At 34.7% G+C, this 23,723-nt stretch overlaps 3 protein-coding genes across 11 annotated transcripts; all 3 read right to left on the reverse strand.

Moving 5' to 3' along the window:
- On the reverse strand, nucleotides 2,008-7,368 carry LOC109712248 (KH domain-containing protein At5g56140-like). Of its 4 annotated transcripts, none has more exons than XM_020235714.1 (7): nucleotides 7,249-7,368; nucleotides 6,664-6,749; nucleotides 5,130-5,281; nucleotides 4,022-4,123; nucleotides 3,818-3,934; nucleotides 3,034-3,177; nucleotides 2,008-2,563 (listed from the first exon to the last, which is right to left on the reverse strand). In XM_020235714.1, exons 1-7 carry the CDS (start codon nucleotides 7,260-7,262, stop codon nucleotides 2,414-2,416), a joined length of 765 nt encoding a protein of 254 aa, XP_020091303.1. In that variant the 5' UTR covers nucleotides 7,263-7,368; the 3' UTR covers nucleotides 2,008-2,413. The 4 variants fall into 4 exon arrangements, with proteins under 4 accessions (XP_020091303.1, XP_020091304.1, XP_020091302.1 ...); XM_020235715.1 differs by having other exon boundaries at nucleotides 5,130-5,278; nucleotides 7,249-7,366; XM_020235713.1 differs by having other exon boundaries at nucleotides 5,130-5,278; nucleotides 7,147-7,366.
- LOC109711983 (ubiquitin-conjugating enzyme E2 28-like) lies at nucleotides 10,325-14,011 on the reverse strand. Of its 5 annotated transcripts, none has more exons than XM_020235375.1 (5): nucleotides 13,900-14,011; nucleotides 13,402-13,506; nucleotides 12,204-12,331; nucleotides 11,806-11,910; nucleotides 10,325-10,907 (listed from the first exon to the last, which is right to left on the reverse strand). In XM_020235375.1, exons 2-5 carry the CDS (start codon nucleotides 13,469-13,471, stop codon nucleotides 10,764-10,766), a joined length of 447 nt encoding a protein of 148 aa, XP_020090964.1. In that variant the 5' UTR covers nucleotides 13,472-13,506; nucleotides 13,900-14,011; the 3' UTR covers nucleotides 10,325-10,763. The 5 variants fall into 5 exon arrangements, with proteins under 5 accessions (XP_020090964.1, XP_020090966.1, XP_020090965.1 ...); XM_020235377.1 differs by having other exon boundaries at nucleotides 13,855-14,009; XM_020235376.1 differs by having other exon boundaries at nucleotides 13,402-13,524; nucleotides 13,900-13,997.
- Nucleotides 16,573-21,714, reverse strand: LOC109712084 (ADP-ribosylation factor GTPase-activating protein AGD12-like). 2 transcript variants are annotated; one of them, XM_020235511.1, is made up of 9 exons: nucleotides 21,558-21,714; nucleotides 20,957-21,017; nucleotides 20,209-20,293; nucleotides 19,597-19,672; nucleotides 18,375-18,538; nucleotides 18,151-18,280; nucleotides 17,652-17,768; nucleotides 17,438-17,533; nucleotides 16,573-17,134 (listed from the first exon to the last, which is right to left on the reverse strand). In XM_020235511.1, the coding sequence occupies exons 2-9, from the start codon at nucleotides 20,976-20,978 to the stop codon at nucleotides 16,853-16,855; spliced, it is 972 nt and encodes a 323-aa protein (XP_020091100.1). In that variant the 5' UTR covers nucleotides 20,979-21,017; nucleotides 21,558-21,714; the 3' UTR covers nucleotides 16,573-16,852. The 2 variants fall into 2 exon arrangements, with proteins under 2 accessions (XP_020091100.1, XP_020091101.1); XM_020235512.1 differs by lacking the exon at nucleotides 17,438-17,533.

Raw genomic sequence — 23,723 nt, forward strand, 5'->3', positions numbered from 1 at the left:
GATCAGCTGAATATCAATCTGACCACTTCATCAGTTTGTTGCTATATTTTCTTACTTTCTCATCCAAATCAAGCCACCTTCTTTTCTTTGTGAGTTGTTACTTCCAAAACCTTGACTAATTGAAGAATGGTTAAATCTAAAAGACGGGATTTCGTTGATTCCCTTCTGCATTAGCATATCGAAATTTGAGATATTCGCTTTAAGTTTTTGCTGCTTTACCCGTCCTTAAACAGCAGTACTGCTGTTGTTGTTTGGCGGTTGGTGATGTCTTCATATGTACATGGTAATTTTGGGGTTATAGTTAAGTTATTTTTGGGGTTATAGACTTTTAAGTCTTTAACAAATGTTCTTTCTAATAAGAGGTCAGATGTCATTTTGATGTCTTACTTCTGTGATTTTTGCAATATCGTGATTTTGATTCTGATATTTCTCTGCTTTGAAAGTTGTATCGGAATCAAAATTTCCAGATGCAACATTCTAAAAAAATTGAGTGAGGAAGTAAGCTTTGAAACTTTTGTTAGGTAGATAAATGGTGCATCAGAGTTTGTTGGGGTAAATGAAGTAGTTAAAAAGCAGTGTAAACACTGGAAAAGGATTGCAGCGCCAAGAGTTTTCTGAGGATCTATCAAGCACCATTAAGAATTCTTCAAGGATCTTTCATTTCCTCTGGACAAGATTCCTTTGAGATCTCAGCTTATTCAATCAATAGTAATTTTAAGGTTCTTTAATGATTAAGGAGCAGGTTTACTGGGCTCGAACAGGATGTAATGGTGTAAAAGTAGAGGTTCAGGCGGCAAACGAAGGAATCAATACATGCAGCTCAGGTGGGGTAGCCATTAATTCCATTATGTGAAGTGATCTAGTTTGTTGTTGTTCCGTTTGATCTATCGATTCAGGTCTTTTGGGGGCTATCTTTCAGTTTTTTGGGATGAAAGAATGATCATGATTTGCGGTTGTTGTGTGCTTGCTTCTTTAGTTGTTTGGTTGTTTGATCTCTCCATCCGGTCAATCATTCATTGATTAATGTGCTTTAACTTAATTTGGGCCCTGCAGTCCTCGTCTCTTCTTCTGCATCCTTGCTCTTCTTTGGGCTTTAATCTTTAATCTTGGAGATTTATTTTTAAGTTCTGATTTGCTAGCTTCCTTGGCATCTTTGGTTTTGCTCAGTAGGAGTTTCCTTGACACTCCTTGTTAGTTATTCTATGCAGATATATTCTGTGAATGATGCTCTAACACCTTGCACTTCATTTGTGGTGAATTTGTGCATCTTTGGAAGACTTTTTTGCAGGTTTTATTATTTATTTGACACAGTTTGATTTGTGAATGAAGTTGCGAAGTTGTGGATGATTTTGAGAATTTACTATTGACTTCTCGACAGTTTTTTTTTTTCTTTCAAATTTCCATTTTATTTTGGGTATGATTTGTGTGAAGCAACTTAGAGAACCATCAGATGCATCGGAGAATCTGTTGTTGATTTTTCTGTGGTTTTCATTGTGAGTCCAGGGGAAAATTTGGGAACCTGCTGTTGATTTCTCTTAGATTTCTTCTTAAGACATTGTATTGTTCTTAATTTAGTAAATCTATTGTCCATCCCCTGTGCCAAACATATATATTCGTCTCCTTTTTCGCTTCAATATTTTATTCTCTCTTTCCTATTAACTGGATTGATGCCAGGCTCATCTTGCTTTCCAGATTCATCAGTGATATCTCATACACTTTCTTATATACCCTAATCTATTAAATATTCTGCCATCAAAGCCTCCATGTATAGCCCATGTTCTTCGCAATGACCATGTATAGCCTATGTTCTTCGCAATGACCATGTATAGCCTATGTTCTTCGCAATGACAATTAATCTTCCGAAAATGCTTGGCGGTGACTGGGGCCTTTGATGTCTGAGTTTCTTGGATATTATGGAGGCGCTTATCATGCGTGGACGCTAATGGAAGTTGCCAGCAAGAGCTTTATAAAACTGAACTTTTTAACCATACACACTCAGCTTCGGTATATTATACTGTCTCCAAAATCATACTAGAAATTTAACTCTTTTTTACTTTTTCTTCTTTTCTTTATGGCTTCAAATCCCTATTACTACTAAGATCTCAAAAGGCAAGCACCGTCACATACCAATATTACATAAATATACTATCAACTCCCTCTTGGCAATTAAGAAAACAAACAAAATGCAAACTTAGGCAAAACCTAATATGGCTCACTTCCCTCAAAGCAAACATATAAGCAGAAACTCTTCAATAGCAGAACGCACATATATATTAACCTTAGGAACGTCCTTTGGTGCTGGTGCTGATGGCCAGCATGGAAGTCTGGGGGCATCAGCCAGCATGTCTGATTCCGAAAGGCAGACGGAATATTGGTGATAAGAGGGCTTAACGGCTTCTAACATGTTTTTAGTTTACCCCCTTGTCTTGGCTCTCTTCATGCCGGGACTGTTGTGAAAGGGGGAGACCGAACCCGACATGTGAATTCCTTCCTCACGGAGCGTGCCGTTGAGCAAGGCGAGCTCCCTAAGCTGCTGCTTCTTGAAGAAATCGTGTGATTCATCCTGTATGCAGAAAGAGTGAACATACAAGTGAATATAAATCTAAAATTGACCACCAACCATCCGTAGTGCAAGTGACAAAATACTTAATGGTTAGTACTCGAGATCTTAAGTTTGAAACATTGTTGCTTCACATTTTCAACTATAAGTTTATTTATAAACAAAATGAACAAAGCAGGTAACATATTACCTTTCTCTCTCTCTCTAAAAAAAAAGACCTATTTCTGTAATAGCAATTCTACTTGGGTTAGAAACTTTAGGAGCTTCTAGTTGGGATGGAAACCTAAATTTAGCTTTGAAACCCCAAAAGAAGTTTCACCTTTACCCACAGAGAGAAGCTGTTTAGGGAATTTAATTGAAAAATGTTAGGCTTTCTTGAAAATTTGTACTGCAGCAGCTGTTCTACAAAAGTACCAGCCAAGCTAATACATAAGTAATAGAGCAACTGTGGTAAAGCGCATATTAGAACATACCATAGGCTTGAGCAGATCTTCAAGGATATCCCGAGCTTGCATCAGACGAGCATCAATAATTTCAGCGGGTAGCTCTGCCTCAACCAATATGTGAAGGGGTTCGTTCAGATGTTCATACCCTGGTTTTCCTCTCATCATCTCCTCCTATCGAGCAGAAAGAATGTGTAGATGAAAAACAATGATATTTTACAGTTATTATTTTCCCACTTTAGCAACAAGAGGTATTTCCTGCCCACCCCTTGAATGAACCAACATGTTCACCCAAAATCAGAAAAATAAAAGATCCTATACCCTGTCATTTCTTGTGCTAGACTAGAGAAATACAAAGAGTTATGTCACGGTTGATTGACGTGGCCAAGGATGTTCAACAGAGAACGCAAGATAACAGATGAGTAGCTTTATTTCAGTAAGGAGGCATAAAGCGTGGGACAAAGACTTAAAAATGATATGAGAGTATATAATGTGAAAAATCATGATGACACTTTCTGTTTTGGAAAAACCTTGCTGGGACAACTGTATGGCAAAGAGAGATTTATATAGCTATCTCCGGAGAGTCCAGGGCCAAAGAAAATGACAATTATTGGTTTACTAGCCAGGCTGTCAAGCTCCCAAGGGGGTAAATTTAAGATCACCTCTTACATAGAAGCCATGACGCCAACTCAATTACACCATCACGACATACCTCCAAGAAGTTGATGTGATGTATAATGATATGTGTGGCAAAAGTTGATGCAAGATGTATATAAAAGCATATATTTAACCAATAGGGAAGCATGGCTATTACCCTGGCTGGATCTTTGATGCTGCCCTGACCTCTTATTAGAACACGACAATCAGTAGTTGCCTCAACTCGCTTAAGTGAATTTCCTCTAGGACCCAGGAGGCGGCCAACAAAGTTGTACTAGGATATAAGAGAAAAGAAAATCACAAGAGGTAAAAGTTTGAGAGTAAACAAGAGTTTTTTTTTAAAAAAAAGTTAACTACTTACTGTTGGATACTTGTCTACAGGAATATCAACCTTGATGGTTTTCTTGACAATGAGACCTGAGGAGTTACTTTGGGACCCGAGCCAATTGTGAGCAGATGAAGGCTGCAAAAATCCCCACATCTGCATGTTATAACTAAAAGTTGCTACAAAAAGCTGCATTTATTAGGATATCTTCGACATATAGTGCTTGTTTGGTTGATGAGGCATGAAAGTTTAAAATATTTAGACAAATAGTTTTGAGTTACAATTGATATATAGTACATTAATCACTTGAAGGAGATGCATGCATTAAAAGGATACAACCAGAACCTCTGCTCATTCATGATGTGCATTTATTGATTTGGGAAAATGGACAAATGTCCCTGGAACTATGAATCTATGATCCAGTAGTAGTCAGTCCCCGTAAGTCAAATTCTGGAATTTGACTTCAAAAAGGAATAGAATTTTACCATTAAACAAATTGGAATGTTCTATAATACATACCAGTTAAATATCAAAATCAGAAGTTACGTTCACCGTAAAAATGGAGCAAAAGTTTGAAGGAATATTTAAGATGCCCTCTCATAGCTGTAGGTTGACTGAATTATCTCCATAATGCAATTGAAGTTTGCAGTATGTGATACACAGCCGATGTATAGAGCTTGCGCCAAGGTTACGAGCACCAAAGTTACAACTAATCAAGCTAACATAAGAAATACTAAACCCAGCTACTCTATGAAAGTTATGTGCAATATAGATTAACCACCCTCTAACAGATCAGTTCACGTAGACACCTTAGTATAGTCAACTCACCGGGAAAACACTACTCACAACTCGGCAATCGTAGTTATAGAATGTAATGTTGTATAGTACATGGAGATTTTGATGTTAGCATTGCAGTTAATCCAATATTGGTAAACTATTAAGGCTAAATATAAATTTAGAGAGGTCAAACAGACCAAGTGAGCATAGCAACTCCGGAACTACGAAGCTAGCGTAACAAGCAAAAAAATTGTAAGGATCAAAAAAAGTTCATAGGAAGTTAATTTCAGTTAGAATGAAACCTACACATCTCCAGAGCGGTAAATTAGGCACTACAAGAAGTTATGTTAATGGTCAGTATTCATACTTCTGATTGAAATGCTGATGCCCACCCATTCATTTCAGCTGCTCTTCCATTTGAAAATAGTCCTCCGGTTGTTAGGGGGCTACCATGTTCAAGCCCACTTTGGTTTAAAAGAGATGCATTCTCCAAAAGAGTAGAAACACGCAATATTTCTGCTTCAAATGTCAATTTCAATCAGAAGAAATGTAGTTAGCATTTGTTAAGAAATCAGCCATAAAAAAATTGCATATATGGGACTGACTAATACGTTAGTGAAAAATCAGCGGTTCAAAAAGATTTCCTTAGAACTTTTAAAATGTGGAAGTTTTGGTTAACTAAACATCCAAATAAAGCAATATTGGAATTAGAATAACCGTATGTTGCTCATACATAATGCCAAAAAATTGTTCTCGAAAAGAACATAGTACACATACTAATATGTTTGAAAATTAATCAAATAAAGGAGAGTTGAAAGTAAAACACATTCGAAAGGAAATACATAAGTCAATTTACAAATTTACTCCAAAGAAGATTTGGGTAAAAGCAACTCAATGACAAATCGAGCCATTCCTAATCTATGTCAGTATAGTTGACATAATGATGTTCTTCCTGCTACATTCTGTCCAATCCATCAGAATTTGGAAGAAGAAATCCTTGACAACAAACTCACAGGTGCTGCTATTACCACAATTTAATCTAAATGTATACTTGCGCTATCATTTAATAAACCATTATGTGTAATTCATTGATCTGCAGTTGGAAAAGGTTAAGTCTGTCTTAAAAAACAAAACACTACAAAATCTTGACAGGACAAGCACTAGAAAGTTCCATGAACCTCTCAAGAGGATAAAAACAGGTACATCATTGATACCAAGACTAAAATAAAGCAACTTTTCACCTGATTATGTCCTGAAAAAGGTTATTTTGGAGGCATCATTCATTCAGATGTATGAAGCCCAAGATTCAAAATAAAAAAACTTTTCATATACATGCTGTCTTCTGTCAAGGGGCTGATAAGTAGCCGGAGAAAATGAACGCTCGTGTCACACTCAACAGAGAGCAATTAAAATTTATGACAAAATACATTACTTCAGTTGAGAAGAAATAAAAATTGACTACCAAGAACTTTAGGCAGCATGTGAATGGGAAATTACAGGGCCCAGATATCTCATCAAATGCATTAGAATTGTGACAACAAAGACTTTACAGTAAATACAAGGCTAAACAGAATAAGAAACAATCAAGGCAGCCACCGCAGGAGGATGCCATTCTTTAAAACGATCAGAAGGATGAAAGAGACAGTTAAACGAAAAGATAAAGACGAGCTAAAAGAAGTAACACAGCATAGTATTGTCAAAGATTTCTCAGCAGAGAGGAACAAGAAGTAACTTCTAATTAGGTTTACAAAGCAGTGAATACTTGATAGAAACAGTTCAGATAATTGGGTACTACAGATCAGCAGTGGATAGCCTGTAGAAATATTACTGATTAAATAACAAGAAATAATTCAGATATGTAATAAAATAATTCGGATATGTAATAAGGTTCTACAGCTCACCCTGGTTCAACAGCCGATAGCAATTCGGAAGCACCGGCACGAAAGGGCTGAGTTTGTGGCGCTCAGCGAACAATTCAGCAAGATACCTGTCAAAAGAGATCAAATCATCTCAGAAAATACCATCTAGTAAGCCGCGTACACAATCATCGCATGCTATTAATGTGAAATAATAACACCCGCAACCCCAAGAACCGAAGACTAGCTAATTTGAACAAAACTCGTATGTATATCCACTCAAAACAACTAGATCTCGCATATTTATCACTAAAAAGGATTAAAAACATGCAAACTAAGACGATCTCTGATTCCAAACGCAAATCGAAAGATCTCAACACCTCGTCAGATGATCAGTCAAATAACACCAAACATCATCTCCCTACTCTCAGGGGTCGGAATCGGATCCGAATCGAACCCCAGCGATTTGAAAACGCATCACAAGAGATTTGACCGAAAGGGGGGGAGGGAGAAGGGGCGAAGGCGTACTTCTCCTGGTCGGCGATGGAGGAGGCGGAGGAGCGGAGGGCGGCGGAGAGGTGGTGAGGTGAAGGGGAGGCGGTGGAGGGGGAAGGAGAGAAGGCCATGTACCTGCCGGAAGACATGGCTCCGGCGAGGTCTCCGCTCGGATTCCGGCCAGATTCGATCGGAGGCGAGAATATTCCGGCGAGATTTGTGCCCTAGAAGCCACTCCCCCCCCGCCCCCCTCTGCCTCTGTGTATGTGTCTGTGTCGGCTCCCAGTAGAGAGAGAAGAGAGAAGAGAGAGAGAGAGGGAGAGGGTTTGAGGTTATAAGGGAAGGTAATAATAACAGGAAGAGGTTGTGAGAGAGAGAGAGAGAGAGAGAGAGAGAGAGAGAGAGAGAGAGAGGGGGGGGGAGAGGGAGGGAACTACTACAACAGTGAACACCGACGGGGTAACTTGGTGTTTACAGTTCAGTGGTGGTTTCACACACCGCGGTACAAATTAGTATCGGTGGTGTTCAGTGCAACGGTTATATGTGGTAGTCGTGAGCACAGTCGCATGTGGTGTGGGCCCACCTGTGTAATATATTAAAGATATTTAAATTGTTACAATTGAATTCAAAGTTAGATAGTTATAACAGAATTTAGTGTGATAGTAAAATTATTAAAAATTTGTTAGTGGTAAAAATAGTAAATTATCGTAAATTTTTAATAAAAATTATTAGCAGTTAATTAATAAGAATATACTAATTTTTAGCCATCTTTGAACTCAAATGGTTTGATAAGTTAATTTTGAACTTAGGATCTTTTCTATATAATCTTATTTACCGTTTATGCTTTGTATCAAATGCCTTAACTAAGGCAGTAGGATTGAAAATTGTATTGGATTTGAGTTCTTTGTTTGAATCGGTGGACCAGGCAGAGGCAATAGTTTCTTCTAGACATGTGGGGTCCACGTAGGAAAGGCTATTAACAGGGAGATATTTATTTAGACATCGTACGTGGTGGGTATGGTGTATGAGAGGCAATAATTATATATTAGAGAAAATTTTAGAACCCTTGTGATAGAGCCCAATTAACGTTAAGGTTCAATACAAAAGAGATTAAATCAAATATATATATATATATATATATATATATGACAAAATAAGATATAATAAGAAGAAAAGCTCTAAAATTCTGAAAGAAATATATTTTTTTTTCTGGCAAATTTGACTATCTGTATTCTGTATGGTATGGTCCTTCAATTATGGGCAAATCGATCGTTAGCCACATGATCTGAAGGATGAGCCCACTGCATGGGCTCCACAAGATGAACCAATCGCGGAGAGGTTTGTAGAAAGTGCTGTGAACGGTGCTATATATGCTCACAAATAATTTTAAGTGCTCGTAAAGTTTATACAATAGAGATTTATACTATTAATAGTAACAAAAGATTAATTTACAGAATGGAACAGTTCCTAAAGGTGTAAAGTACATAGATAAAAGAAAGTTAATGGTGCGATTTACTGTCAATGGAATGATCATTATCATTGTTGTTGTTAGCTATTAATTTCATTATGAAAGCTCCTTTTTTAAAAAAGTCAAGAAGAATAAAATTTAAAGAAAAACATGTCCACATTATCATGTGATATCTATTTTTTAGAAAAAAAAAAAAAATGCATTCATTGTCGACTGATGAAGAGAGAGAGAGAGAGAGAGAGAGAGAGAGAGTTTGGCATAGGTAATGAATAGACCCGTGCGACCTTTCTTACTAGTTAACGTCGATCTCGTAAATGGCTAGTAGATGGATACATATTAAATATAGAAAAATGAGAACATTAATGCTATATTTTAACATTTATATGCGCAGAAATATTAACTAATGATAATATATAGTTATGTACGTTTATAGGTACATGCATAAATCGATAACAAATTAGGACTCTTTACATGGCGAAACAAGGAAACTGAAAAATTAAGATGGCCCATGTAGCAAAACTCTTTCAACTAATGTTTCTTTCCTCTTTTTTTTTTTTCTTTTTTTTTCTTTTTTTTTTTTTGCCACTTGGTTAAAGCTAGTTTATTACAAACCTAAGCGAAATCACAGCTAATTATGAAGTAACAGTCCCAAGCTTAAGGAGTAATCTGATTACGTCCTTGCTTGCAACGTGAAATCGCCTAATAATAATACTATTCAAACTAATGGAAAATAAAACGCCATTAAGTAAGAAAAAAGAGAATACGCCGTAGACAATTTGAAAGAAGCCTTAATTAGGAGACAATGAATAGATGGGGTTGGTAAGTCCCAATCAGACAGGCTGTAATTGAAAATTAAGCCACCCTATAAAATATATAATCAACGCATAATAATCAGTGAGAATCTAGCCACAGTTCACAAACAATCATATGCGAAACACTAATAAAAGCTAGCTCCCCTTGTCTTAGGGTTGTTGGGGAGGCATAAGTCCATGATTAAGGGGATTAATTGATAAAACAGCAACATTCAAAGACAAGACCAGCAGGTGGTTGCGGCAAAATATTGTTGGCTCCAATGAATCGCCGCTTTGCATAGTCGCGTATTCGGTTGCTCTGATTAGAGCACTTTCGATTCCACAGAGTAATTTCTTTTTTTTTTTAATGTTCTTTTACCCTTGGAGGGTCGTTGGAAAGAACAATGTTACACGCACGTGCAACTTAAGATAATGAAACTCTGGCTTAACCCAGATTATCGGCCCTCAAAGTTTAAAGACCCTACCCGTTTAAAGACCCGACCCGGCCAGATGAACAGAGCTAGACAAACGACCCAGTTAGACTAATCTATTCCACAGGAATGAAATGATTCGAATTAAAGCTGCTTCAATCAGAGCATCATGTTCCCCTCCCGAAGCACACTACGCAGCAGCGATGAACGTCCAAAATGGATTAAATCTGACACTTTTAGATGCCTCCTAAGTTGCTTGAACATGACTAGAGTCATCTGTATATATTTCATGACATTATTCAAGTCAATGGGTAAGTGGATAACAGCATCAGATGCGAAATGCTTCCTGCGCAATCTATTATAGAAAATAAAACTTATACCCTACCATCCGATAGTATGAAAACCTCTTATGTTTTTAGTATTAAAACAAAAAAAAAATGATAAAACTAGTAAATAAATATGAGACTGGCTATGATGCACAATTTACAACCTACACATATATGTACACGGAGCACTGCTCATATCAGATTAACTTAATTACCAATGTGAGAGTAAACATTACCCAATAACCATTGCCCGGGCTCATTAGTAGCCAAAACCTAACTAGTGATTATGTCCCAGCCAACATTATAACCAAAAACCACCAGAAATTACAGGACCCCGCAGACCGCTAACCAGAAACCACCAAAGGCGGGAAAACGGGATTAACATCTTGCCACACAAATTTTAACTGATAGAAACTCTAATAATAATAATATGATTAAGGTACCTTACTTCCAGAACATTACCTAGAAGCATCTATATTCACACGACAAGAGCAATGTAAAATCTATAAAGTAGCTATCCAGGAACAAGCAATGACCTGCCAAGTAATTAAACAACTGCCTAAAGCTTTTTATTCACTGATAAGGGACAGCTATATGCATGCGGTACTACCCATAAGCATCAGAGTGTGAACGTTTAGCCCATGGCGTACTTTTGGGTCCACGATCGGGCTGTCGACTCATACTTGGCACGGTCAGTCTTGTACATGTGTGCAATTTCCGGAACCAAGGGATCATCCGGGTTAGGGTCCGTCAGAAGCGAGCAGATGGACAATAGTACCTGCAAGTTCCACAAACTAAATGTGTTGGTGCAATAAAAGATTAATAGTATACATAGTTTTACATGCACTCTAGTTAAATAACTGAATCATATAATGAACAAGCACAAATACATATGCCTCATTGTGGGGAGGAGCTACTTATACTATTAGGTCTGGTTTCTTCAGTTATTAGGAAAAAACCCCACTCAGTTACAAAGCCAGGTCTAGCCAAGAACAGGGTTCGTGCATCTAGAAGCCCTCCCAGATCAGCCATATTTGTTAGTCAAACACAATTAGCTGAGAAAACAGAGGAAAGCAACTGCGAGTTCCTATTATAACCGTAGCACCGAGTTATCAGATTAGAAAAAACTTCTTATGTGAGGCTTTCAAGCCTATGCATTAACTAGTATCTATCTACAGATATTCCGTGCATAAGAAAGGTGAAAATGAGAAAAGCAGATAGCTTCTGGTATAGTAAGCTTGCTTTAGCCTCTGAAACAAGATAATGTCCTAGCACTGCCTAGAATAAGGCAAAGCCAAAGAAATGAGATGCAAACCATATACTGAAAATAACATTTGACCATCCCTAATATTGCTCTTGATTTTCCTACATGCATACCACTTTGTTCTAACCGCACTGAAGAATGTCCAACTTACATATCCCAGGCACTTGTCGTGCTCATTAAAAGAACGACAAACAGAGATAAAAATACTCATATGTTAGCAACAGCTGTCACACATACCCCAGTACCAACTTTTAATACATTGTGACCAAAATAGTAAACTAACAAGAAATAAGTTCGCATGCTACTAGATCTAAATTGAAAGTTCAATTGGAAAATTAAAACAAAAAAAAATCACCTGAAATATAAGAACTCACAAAATCTTTAAAAGGAATCTGAAGAAAAATAACGGTACCTTAGAAATAGTCAGAGCAGGGCTCCATTGCTCCTTGAGAATGTCAAGGCAGATGCTACCGTTGCTGTTAATGTTGGGATGAAAAACCTTGGTGCGGAATGAGACCTAAAAAACCAAGTTTTTATTTATAAAACACAACTATGTAAGATAGTCCAGCTACTGCACATTATGGTAAGTTTTCCTGGTCTAGAAACACCCTAAGCAACTAGGTACAACTATATCAGAAAGCACAAAGAAGAGGAACAAAAAAGTCATTCTGATTGTGTTAATTACTTCCGCATGTATATTATAATCTGCTAACCTTTTACTCTAGGTTTCTCTTTGCTAGTTCACATGCTTTCCTTCGAGCAACTAGGGGCTGTCATAAATGGAGTAAAAAAGAAAATACAAACAGGTACCTTGGGTGGTTTAAATGGATAATCTGGTGGAAAGTGAATGTTCACTAGGAAAACACCACCTGCAAAGGGGCTCTCCGAGGGTCCCATGATGGTTGCTTGCCAGTGGAACATGTCCTCGCCAACAGGACCTAATCACAGAACAAAAGAAATGTAAGGGGGAAAAAAATCCCAAATCTTTGAGTATTTGTATAAAAATAACAATTGTTTTCAAACAAAGTCAATTTCCAAATCATCAAGATACATGATTAGGAAGTCAATTAAGTAATCAAGCCATCAGTACACAAATTAATCGCATAAACTAACTTTTATCTGTAATCATCAACAAATGCAGCTCAAAGTAAAAAAGACACAAGGGGCAAAGATAACGCAGGTTAACTAGTACACTACAGCATAATTCATATTCCTGTTAGATGTTAGATGGTCATCATTCACAATACGACTTTTCTACAAGCTGGTATAAGAAGCTTCTGCATATGTGCCAATATTACACCTTGTGGTTGCTTCAGGCAGGTCCCGGCTGGTATAGGTCTCTATATGTGAATCAGGTGGTCGAACACAAAAATTAAGATATCTATATCGCAAACATAATTAAGGTATTTCTTTTAGTCCTTATGATTACCTGATAATTCATGAACGTACTATCTTAATTTTATAGATTCTTTATTGACCATAATTCTAGATTAGTTATCACAACCAACAGAATGGCATTCTATTGTTGCATGAACCTCAAGATAAGATTAAAACCTAAAACATCTTTCATGGTGTTATATTGAAAAAATTTTAATTATCCTCTATCAAGTACACAGTAGGATATAGTAGGATCTAAATTATATATAGTTATACAAATTAATATCCAAATAAGAACAATATTTAGTCCCAAAGACCGAAGTTCTATACTTATAGCAAAATTAGGATCAAGAACCCTATGTCTACGAAATCATTCAAATGACAAAAGCATGGATCATCCTACAGCCTATTCCTGCTAAATAATCGGATCAAATTGGGCAGTGCACCAAATAATCACTAGGCAAATGCAGGTTTATCTTTCCATAATACAATAGGAATTAAAAGCAGATTAAGTTCAGAATTCAACTACAATAATGCGTCCAATGACACTTGGAAAATAATATAATTAACAACAGAACAAATTTAGACAAAATACCGACGTTTAGATAGACATAAAAGAAGAACAAATTACCTGCGCTGCAAGAAACAGGAGGGTCCTTCTGCAAATCCTTCAACTCCTTCTGAATCCTCTTTGAAGCCATTGATGAGCGATCAAAAAAGCGAACTAAAACTAAATCTGCACGCTACAATCAACTTACATTAGACAACGTATATAAAGCATTAGAAGGCAAAAATAAGGAGAACGGAACATAAACGTCACATCAAATCCCAAATCTCTTCAATAAAGCACAATAAATCGGAAAAATAATACATAGAAACTCTATCTAACCAATAGGATCCCATTATTGTCAACAAAATCAAACGAGAAACCGATCTAGGATGATAAAAAGTTCGAAATCTAACGTTTATCAAAGAACGGCGCAAGAGATCCGAAACAAAGAACAAAGCCCTAATTAACAAGGATCGAAAGCAACATAACAAGAAACATGCGAGTAAGGGAAATAGATGAGAGATCGAACAGGACCAAAACGTAGGGGGAGATCGACGATGAAGGAATCCGAATCCGTACCAAATCGAGAGCTCCCTTGGCGTGTTAGGGTTTTGTTTCCGTTTCCTCGATTCTTTTCGTTGGAGCCCCGGTATAGCTTGCGTATGAAAAAGACAAAAAGCGTCTCCCTTGTGGTATATATATATATATATATATATATATATATAGAGTAGGCTACTATACTCTTATGAGTATAGAGCTCTTTGTACTCATATAAGTTGTTATCAATGATAAAGCTTCTAAATCAACGATATACACCGTTAAATATTATCTAAAATATTTGAAACTTTTAAAAAATAATTAAATTTTATAATTTTTTAAAATTATAATAAAGTTCATTAAGCGGACATAAAATGAACAGTCAAAATTGAACGACATTCTAAAAATGGATCATTGAATCTTTCAATTTAAAATCGGAGTTATTGATAATTATGTAGATAATGAATAGAATTATTTATCAAAAATTCAAATAATTTTGAATTTTTTACACCATTAAATTAGCAAGTACTCCATATTGACCTTTAAAAGTTATCAATTTTGATATGTTCTGATTGTAAAGTAAATAATGTTGAAAAAATTATAAAATTTGATTTTTAGAAATTTCATAATTTTTTAAATCATATTTAATTATATGAATCGTTGATCCATAAGTTCTATTATTTAAAATAATTTATGAATACGAAGGCAATCGTACTTATGTATAATAGCCTAGTTCTCTCTCTCTCTCTCTCTCTCTCTCTCTCTCTCTCTCTCTCTCTCTCTATATGTATATAGAATTGAGTTCCTATGTTTTTAAAAGTAACAAGTCATTGGTGCATGTAGGTTTTCTGCTCTTAGAATAAGAGATGTGCAGTTAGGATGACAGTAGTGTCTTAGGACTGAGTGATTGATTAGTTGAATAATATGATTTAACGAGTGGAAATGGTAGTCAAAGGATATATTTAATTGTGAAAAGTTTAGAAGCATAAAATGCTTGGTGCTTTTACAAACACTATATATATATATATAGGAATTAGGCTGGAATACTATTAATAGTAAAACGCTCTTTTTGCTATCAAGTTTTTAACCCTTAGATGAAAAATTATAGGGTCAGGATGATATTAGTCGGTTAGAGTTGAGTGGTCCCCCTAGGATTGAGTGGTCCCCACTTGGTTATAGTATTTAATTCAATGGTTAGAAATAATGAAAGAGTTAATCCAAAGGCTAAAAAACTGATAGCAACAATGGAATTTTGCTACTAATAGTAGCCCAGTCCAACTCTATATATAGAGTTGAGCTAGAATATTAATACCTCTAAACCAAGAGGTTGGTGCTTTTGAGTTTTTAACCCTTGGATGGAGAGATAAAATTAAGGTTGTGATGATGGTGGTAGGTGGAATAGTATTTGATCCAAGAGGTTGGTGCTTTTACAAACACTATATATATATATATATATAGAGTTGAGCTAGAATACTTTCAAAAACACCAAGAGGTTGGTGCTTTTGAGTTTTTAACCATTGGATGGAGAAATGTAAGCTAGGTTGGGATGATAGTGGTAGATGGAATAGTATTTGATACAAGGGCTATTAGTAATCATGGACTAGATCCAAGGTCTAGAAACCTAGAAGTAAAAAGGGGTTGATACTTCTAAAAGTATTCTAGCTCAATTATATATATATATATATATTTATATATATATTATATATAATTAGGCTGGAATGCTATCAATAATACTAAGCTATTGATACTATTAGTTTTCGGCTCTGGGGCGANCAAACGATTTATTTTAGGAATAGGAGTAAGTTTAGATATAGAAGAGGAATTAGATAAATTTTACATTTACATAAAATTATAATATTTTTAGGAATAAAATAAATAATATTTGAATAATTAGATTAGAATAAGAAAAACAAGAATTATAATTTTAAATTTAAATTATTTTATCTAATTAATTAATATCAAAATATTACTTAAAAATAATTTAATAAATTAATAAATTTATTATCCATGAATATTATATACGATAATAAAAATATGTTAATTATTTATAAAAAATTAATTTAACTTTTTAATTAGTTATTAAATTATTTTAGTCAGATAATTAGTAAAAAAATTAATTAAATTAATACAAATATTAATGGCTGATCAGTATAGATACTAGATTAATGAATATTTCAAATATCATAATTAAAATTAAATTTAGATTTTAATTAATTTTGTTCCCAACGAGAAACATATTCGTTCGAGAAAAAAAGATAAAACAATAATTTCAGCCTTATATCAGCTTATTTCAAAATTTATTATTTTTAGATATCAAACACAGTGTTTTACAGCAAAAGGAGAATAAAGACTTATTTTGCTCTTTGTTTCCGAACCAAACACTACCACCACGAACAAGCCGAGCACTCGGCTGACAACAATGATAGTGTTGGGCCCGTCTCAGTTAAGTTGAGTTGATTTGACCAGTCCAAACAAAATGGGCCTATCGTTGTTTGTAATGGCCCAAAATTGTGGACCGGGACTATACTGGATTTATCTTAAAAATGAATGGTTGTTGAGACACAAAATTACGAGATCTTTACTTTTGCTTTCATATCGGCCATAAATTGGCTAAATATAACATTGGGAAGCTGATATGAGATTCATCTTTTCGATAATAAGAGAAAATTGCTAACTTAAAAAAAGTAACAAGAACATGAAGATGACATTTCGATAAAGATTATAAATAAGAATACAAAAAAGGGAAAAAAATAAAGCCAATGTTGCTTTGTATATGCTACAGAATCTTCCAATAAGAACGCATAATTCAACCTCAAACATTACTTATTGTATCTGACTAATGACACCAAGATACTCTACATCATGTTTACACCCTCAAATTTATATATTTATAAAAAAAAACCGACAAAGCAAGTAAAAGATGGGCCAATCAGATACAAATTCCATAATGTTAGTATGGTTCAAATAAACAGTAACGAACCAAGTATCGAAAATTTTATTGATCTAGAGGAACCCATTCCAGTTCTAGGTCTAAGTCTCCTGATTCAACATTCTGTAGCTTTAGAAACACTTCTTGTTTTACTTTCCCATCAACTATTTTGACTGTGCTATCTTTAATAAGCGCGTTGTCACTGGTCTTGAACCACTTCCCGATCTGCATGTTGCCCAGAAGCGAGGGGTCTCCGAAGGCCATTGCAGCTGTTATCATCGGTTGAAGGTCTATCTCTGCTTCTCCCATGATATCATCGGCGGTGAACACATCGTGATCATATACTTCCTGCAAATAATAAAGAGACTCGATGTTAGAGTATTGTATACATTTAGTGACTATTGAAACTGCTAGTTTACGGCATATTTTGCCGGGCTTGAGAGTTTGAGTTTCTGTAGAAATACTGTTTGAGTAAAATTATTTTAAAAAGAATTAACAGCTTTCTATTAAAAATGCCCAACAGTTTCTTGCTATCACTAGAAGTAGCAGTTTCAAATTATAAGAGCTGCTGTTTCGGTCTGTAGCAGCCCGCAATAGCCAGAAGGAAGTTTGATTCGAAAAAGAGCATGCCAATATTTAGATTACACTGACCAGCTTAAGAGGTCCATAATGTTGCGGAACTGAAAATTTAAGCACTTCATTCCACACAGGATTCAGGTTGCTCTTTTTAACTGTTGTCTGAACTTTCTGCGATATCCAATCAATTGGCAACCAGAGCAAGAAAAGTAAAGAAAAATGGAATTTACACAATGCTGATGATCCTTTTTTTCCAAAGTAGAACAACATTTCTATAAAAGTAACTTACCTGCTGCCCGAGGGTAAGAACGACATATGGATCACTTGACAGCATATCTCTCACAGCTAAGTTTGTTCCTCTTATAACTTTAACTTTCAATTCTCCAATGAACTCTCTCTCAACTTCCTGCTAATTTGGAAAGCGTTGTGATTAAGGGACTACCCGCTACAATATAACAGTAATAGCTGTTTGTTAGGTCAATTGTATACTGGGGACTTAACATATGTGCCCCTGTAAAATCATTTATATGCCAGTGTACCCCTGCATAATCTGGATTTTCATATATGATCTTCAAAGTGCAGATTTTTACACAACTCAGAACATGGGTTAGTCACCTATCCTTTTTGGGGAAAGTTAAGAAATTAATTTTTTGTATAATATGTATGAAAATTCAGATTTTACACTAGTAGTAACTCAATGTAAAGTTGCAGCAGTTATATCTTGGTGCAACAACTACCTCAATGATTTCTTCCAGCAATAAAGTGAGAGTACAAGAAAGAAGACTTACATCTTTCTTTGAAGTATCTGAAACAAAGCTGCTATCTGAGCTCTTCATAGAATCAAAGGATCTAAAAGACATCTTTGAAGAGACAATACGCAAGCTCGGTTTTAAAAATTCTTGTAACTCATATTTCGACCTATATAACAGAAAGAAGTGGTTCAAGATATGAAACTGGCAGCAAAAATACAAAAGACAAAACAAAAAAATAAATATTTTTATTCTCCACCTACCTAATGAAGTTGCTCCTGTCCTCATAACTCGAATCTGCTTTAGGTTTTGGATATCGTTTAGGAAGAAAAGCCTCATAAATTGAATTGGCATAAGAATTTCCACCAACCTCAACCATAGAGTCGATATCACCATCTGACCATTCGTCCAATGTCACTGACAGAACCTGAATGAATAATAAGAGACAAAGAGAAGAAGGAAAAAGAATTATGAGAACAACTAATAATGACGGCATCACAAAAGTCGAAAACCACTCATTTCTACCTACAGTTACACTCCTTTACTTTTGTTAATTAAACTGAAATTATATGCAATGAAGTACACTGGCAAATGACTGATTCTTTGCAATATATACAGCTACGGGGTTTGTTTGGCAGCAAAAGAATAAATCTAATGGCAACTTCCTTTCACTTCTTTGGACTCGAAAAATTAACCAACAATGTTTTGTTTCTTCTTCTTCTTCTTCTTCTTCTTCTTTTTTTTCTTTTTTTTTTTTTTGCGGAAAAGGTAGCACGCTATCTGTTTCATTCATTGGAAAGGTGAACTAAGCAGCATGGATGAGGCATCGAAGGCCTCGAAGGGGGCGGGAAAAAAAAAACCCGCTAGCAGTTACAATGGTGCTTGTCGATTGAGAGAGATTGCTCCCATTGTTTCGTCAACTATTTAATCCTAAAGATGCCTAGGAATGAGTCTGGCTGGGTCTTCCTAAAAATAGCATCATTCCTGACCTTCCAAGTGACCCATCAGCAGGCTATTAGTCCGATTACCCTGGTACCCAAAGAATGTGTTCCCTTCCTACCTATCCATCGATCCCAGATCAAATTCACATCATCACCAAAATCTCTTGAGTGGACATTTACTAGAGTCGTCACCATTAAAAATCTGGAAAATACGCACCGAGTGAATAGATGGTCAACAGTTTCCTCTTCGGTCCCACACAGCACACAGGTTGTATTGCCAAGCCATCCTCTCTTAAGGACCAACAATGTTTGAAACAAGGAAGTTCATTCGCAGGTGCAATCCGTCATATGGAATTAGAGTTAAAGAAGGGAGGAAATGTAACCAAAAGAGGTCTTAATGAAAAAATAGTGTACCATTGCAAATTATAGAAATACAATACTGAGCAATTAGTGTCACCAGAGAATATAACTGTTTAAAACGTGTCCAAGACATCAATATAGTGTCACTTATATAACAGAGAAACATCAGAAATAATTATATGACCTTTGAAACATCAGGCCCAAGGCTCCTGTGAATGTCACTACACTTTAAGCATAAGAATACTCCAATGTTAGCCGACCTGAAAAAGCAACAAAAATATAATAATAGTACACAAAAAGAAAACAAAGTTATGCTGAAACAATATTGTCATCAAGTGCAATCTGAAGATGATCCTATCGTGTGTCATAAATGCACTCAGACATGTTATTTGTGTAAAAGCTAATGGATTACCATAATTTATAATCAAACAAGATAAGGTCTCAAAGATCACAGAGAGCTTTCGCTTTGTTCACTATCTTATAAGGACTCTAGCACTCATAATGTGTCTACAGAATCTAGTAAAATAGAATAAAATAATTGCCAAAAAAAAAAATTCTTCTTTGTCTGCATGGGTTTATGATGTCCTATGTAGCTATTAATGGAATGACAGTGGTTCTATTCCAGTAGATAGCATGCATTTTTCACCAAAATGGGGCTGATCCTAAAATCTCCTTTAAGGTACTAATATATATAATTCTCTCTATTTCAGACAAGAAATAAATGATAGTTCCCAATCATTCATTACATCTAAATATAATGGAGATGTAACCAACAAAACAGAAGACAAATACTCACGCCCATTTGGGATCTGGTGCACCACAGTCTGCACAAATCCGATTATCACTTTTGAGCGTAAGCTCCTTTAATTTCCTTGCTTTACCTGTAGTACAAAGACAGCATAGCCAGAATCCAGATTTCCAGCAATATATAATCAATAATTCTGAAAAACTTGCAGATGCTTTTTATCACTAAGCTGCGATTACAGAGTATCTGAATCTATTATGCGTTACAAGAGTAGAACTAGACTATGATCAATATATAGTCATTTTATGGCAGAAACTTGTATTTTTCTCAATTTAAAGTTGATAAGTAAGCTCAATGATAGCTTCATAAAATCTGTACCATCAGAGAAATCCCTTATATAATACTTTTAACTTTTAATTAAAGATGCAACTTTGTTAATATATTAATGTACTTTTAGTATTCGTGGTTGTAGCCATAAATGTCTCCGTCAAAGTTAGAGGCGCGCTAGGCTAGAAATGAAATGGTATTGATGATCATAGAGTATCTATAAAAGCAATTTCCAATGAAAATATAGCGCCTAACAATGTCAAAGTTAAGATTGTTAAACTTGTTCTATGTTCTTCGTCATCGATCATGCTCTCTTTCTCTAAACTTCCTATCCTCTAGCTCTATTGTACCATATTATTTGCTGAAAACAAAATTCTATTGCGGATTTTTTTTTTTTTTGCTGCTTTTGTGCATTGACGACATAGAATACCCAAATATGCAGACCGAATGAAAGAATTCTCAAACGACGCACCTGTCAAATAGCGGCTACTCATCTCTCCACCGTGCCAAATTTTCAATGATTCGCCAAAATACTGCAAACATCAAAACTCACTAAACATTAATTGACTACTAAATATAGAGTGATAGTCATAATAGGAAACCAGTTAACTATTAATAAAATTATTATCACTTATGAAACAGAGATTGAAGAACTATTTTTTTTCTCGGAGCAAGTACTAATAAGAAACTACATGGATAATTGAATGTATCACACACAATTTCACCAAACACAATAATACCCTACGTTTGTGTAAAATACAACACAGTCAAGAACATCAAATGATCGCAAAGTAGAATACAAAGGAATCATCCCTGTATACAAATAAAGGGATTCCAACTACATAGGAACTTTCACCTTTTATCCGATAGCAACCAAAAAAAAAAAAAAAAGGTCAAACAATGGGAAACCACTTCCATTCGTTGACCCAGATAACTAAATTTTCGAAATTTCCCAAATAAATTCGAAAAACCAACAAATTGATCTCTGAATCGGATCCCCCAGTTCCGAAATTAAAAAAAAAAACAAAAACAAAAACAAAGATTAGAAAACACAAGTAGGGTATCATTCAAACCTCTTACGCACGGAGGATTGGGACCAAGAAGAGGAGCTTCGCATCTAAAAAAAAAAATTAACAAACAAATGGGAATTGGGCGAATTGCGGTAGTGGATTTGCTTCAGAAGACGACGGTGTTGGACTCGCCTATTAGAAGCTATATCTCTCTATTTTATTTGTTGCGTATTTATACGAGCAAACAAAAAAAAAAANTACATTTAGGTCCCGTCGTCATGATTCCATCATTATTTTGTTAATTTTTTATAATTTATACTAAAAATATTTTTGAAAACAACAAAAATAAATTAAAAAATAATTTTTTTATAAAAGAAGTAAGAATAAATTAATTATTTTGCCCTTTCTATTAACGTCGTATTTCTCTGAAAATTTTTCTGAAATTTTAAGATTGCAAAATATAAAATTTTAAAAATCAGAGAGAAAAAGTGTGTAATTTAGCCTATTAATAAAATCGGGCACAATCAATTGTCCAAAGTTTAAACTATAAATTTAGGCCCCGTTTCTTATTGGATGTATGATTAAAATTAGAATTATTAATCTCTCGTGATAAGCTTATGCAAAAATGGTATTGGCTCTTTATGTTTCACAAGAAATAAAAAGTTAGTTTTTTTTTTAAATTTTTACTATAATAATCTCTCTAAAAGCTTTTACTGTATAACAGTTAGAAAGTTCATATGTTCCAACTTTACATCACATGAAAAAAAAAAAAAAAGGAAAAAAAAGAGAGGCCTTTTTGAAGAGATTCTTCATTCTCAATGGCAAACTTACAAGTAAATTACGACATTATTAGTGGAGAATATATTGTGCAAATGTGGATGCTTTGTTGGTTGGCACCAGAAGTGCACGTCAATTGCATGGTCAATCTCAACCCCACATGGGTGGCCATATTTGATTGGCTCCAATAATCATTAATTTAATGGTTGATTCGTTGAGCGCATAGGTTGGTTGTAGCTAATTTGGCTATGATAGTGATCGTATTTCATTCCCTCAAATGGATAAATGGAGATGCATTTAGGCTATCTTTATCTTCTTTGTATCATTCAAATGTTCTCATTATTTTAAGAGTTAGAAAATAGCACGTTACTCGTTTTATTTATTACGAAAATAAATTTGGCAAAATAAATAAGATAAAAGGATTGCAAAGGAAGTAATACAAATATAAAAATAGAGCATAAGGGCAGAAAAAGATGAAAAAAAAAAAGACAACATAAAAAAAAAATCTATTTATTACTATATACTAAAATAGAACCCTTTATAAACTCTATGTAAGAAGCTGACACGTGGCTTTTTATATGATTGCCACGTGTCAAGCTCAAATATAGATTTTTACTATATTTATTAAATTCAAATACATATACTTTTATTTAATTAATATTTTTTATAATGCTATTAAAAATTACCTATAATGAAGGAGATTTTATTTCAAAGTCACATATAATTATCAAAGTCATCTATAAATTTGTTGAGATATTTGAGAAATTTACGGATTTTATTAAAAATCATCTATAATAAAGGGAATTTTATTTTAAAGTCACCTATAATTATGTTGAGATATTTGAGGGGATATTATATTGCGAAAGAATTGGCGGGTGCGGATATTATGCGTGAGAAGTAAAATATTTATCTTTATTTGGGAATAAATTATTACTTAGTTAATTATTTGAAATGATTGGTTGAAAATTATTGGTTGAAAATTACTGGACATTAAAATATTAGTAAAAAATGATAGAGGCATTTTTGGAAAGAGGATAAAATTTAAAACTCACGCTTTTATAAGTAGTATAGATATAGATATTGCATGTCACTTCCCTATTATCACTACTTCTGTAATTTTCATTTCGTAATTTTTTTTTCCCTATTATCACTATTGTAATTTTCTTAGTTGTTAAATGTTGATGCTTTAAAATAGAATATATTACTTTCATTTTATTATTTAAATATGAAGCAAGTATTAATTTTTTCCTTAGATGTCTTATTGTTCTCAAGATATGGCACTTGGGTATGATTCTATACGTGACATCACTCATCTTGGAGACAAATGGAAGATCAAAGTCAGAGTGATTTGTCTGTATACTATGCCTGAATTTCATCGTCCAGAGGTATTGAATAGCTTAGAGTTAGTTCTTTCTGATCAAAATGTAAGATACGACTTTTATTTTCAAATTG

This window comes from Ananas comosus, linkage group 6 (assembly GCF_001540865.1).
Source record: "Ananas comosus cultivar F153 linkage group 6, ASM154086v1, whole genome shotgun sequence".
Lineage (NCBI taxonomy): Eukaryota > Viridiplantae > Streptophyta > Magnoliopsida > Poales > Bromeliaceae > Ananas > Ananas comosus.

What these genes read in the sequence shown, in the direction of transcription:
- LOC109712248 (XM_020235711.1), bottom strand. Translation starts at nt 7,262, where the DNA reads ATGTCTTCCGGCAGGTACATGGCCTTCTCTCCTTCCCCCTCCACCGCC. An exon ending in GCATCAAAGATCCAGCCAGG is followed by an intron (nt 3,178 to 3,817) that starts GTAATAGCCATG and finishes TCTGCTCGATAG; the next exon opens with GAGGAGATGATGAGAGGAAA. An exon ending in AAGATCTGCTCAAGCCTATG is followed by an intron (nt 2,564 to 3,033) that starts GTATGTTCTAAT and finishes TTCTGCATACAG; the next exon opens with GATGAATCACACGATTTCTT.
- LOC109711983 (XM_020235375.1), bottom strand. Translation starts at nt 13,471, where the DNA reads ATGGCTTCAAAGAGGATTCAGAAGGAGTTGAAGGATTTGCAGAAGGAC. An exon ending in TCCTGTTTCTTGCAGCGCAG is followed by an intron (nt 12,332 to 13,401) that starts GTAATTTGTTCT and finishes TTCTGTGATTAG; the next exon opens with GTCCTGTTGGCGAGGACATG. An exon ending in ATCCATTTAAACCACCCAAG is followed by an intron (nt 11,911 to 12,203) that starts GTACCTGTTTGT and finishes TTGGTTTTTTAG; the next exon opens with GTCTCATTCCGCACCAAGGT.
- LOC109712084 (XM_020235511.1), bottom strand. Translation starts at nt 20,978, where the DNA reads ATGAGTAGCCGCTATTTGACAG. An exon ending in GAGTAGCCGCTATTTGACAG is followed by an intron (nt 20,294 to 20,956) that starts GTGCGTCGTTTG and finishes TTTGTACTACAG; the next exon opens with GTAAAGCAAGGAAATTAAAG. An exon ending in GCACCAGATCCCAAATGGGC is followed by an intron (nt 19,673 to 20,208) that starts GTGAGTATTTGT and finishes TTGCTTTTTCAG; the next exon opens with GTCGGCTAACATTGGAGTAT.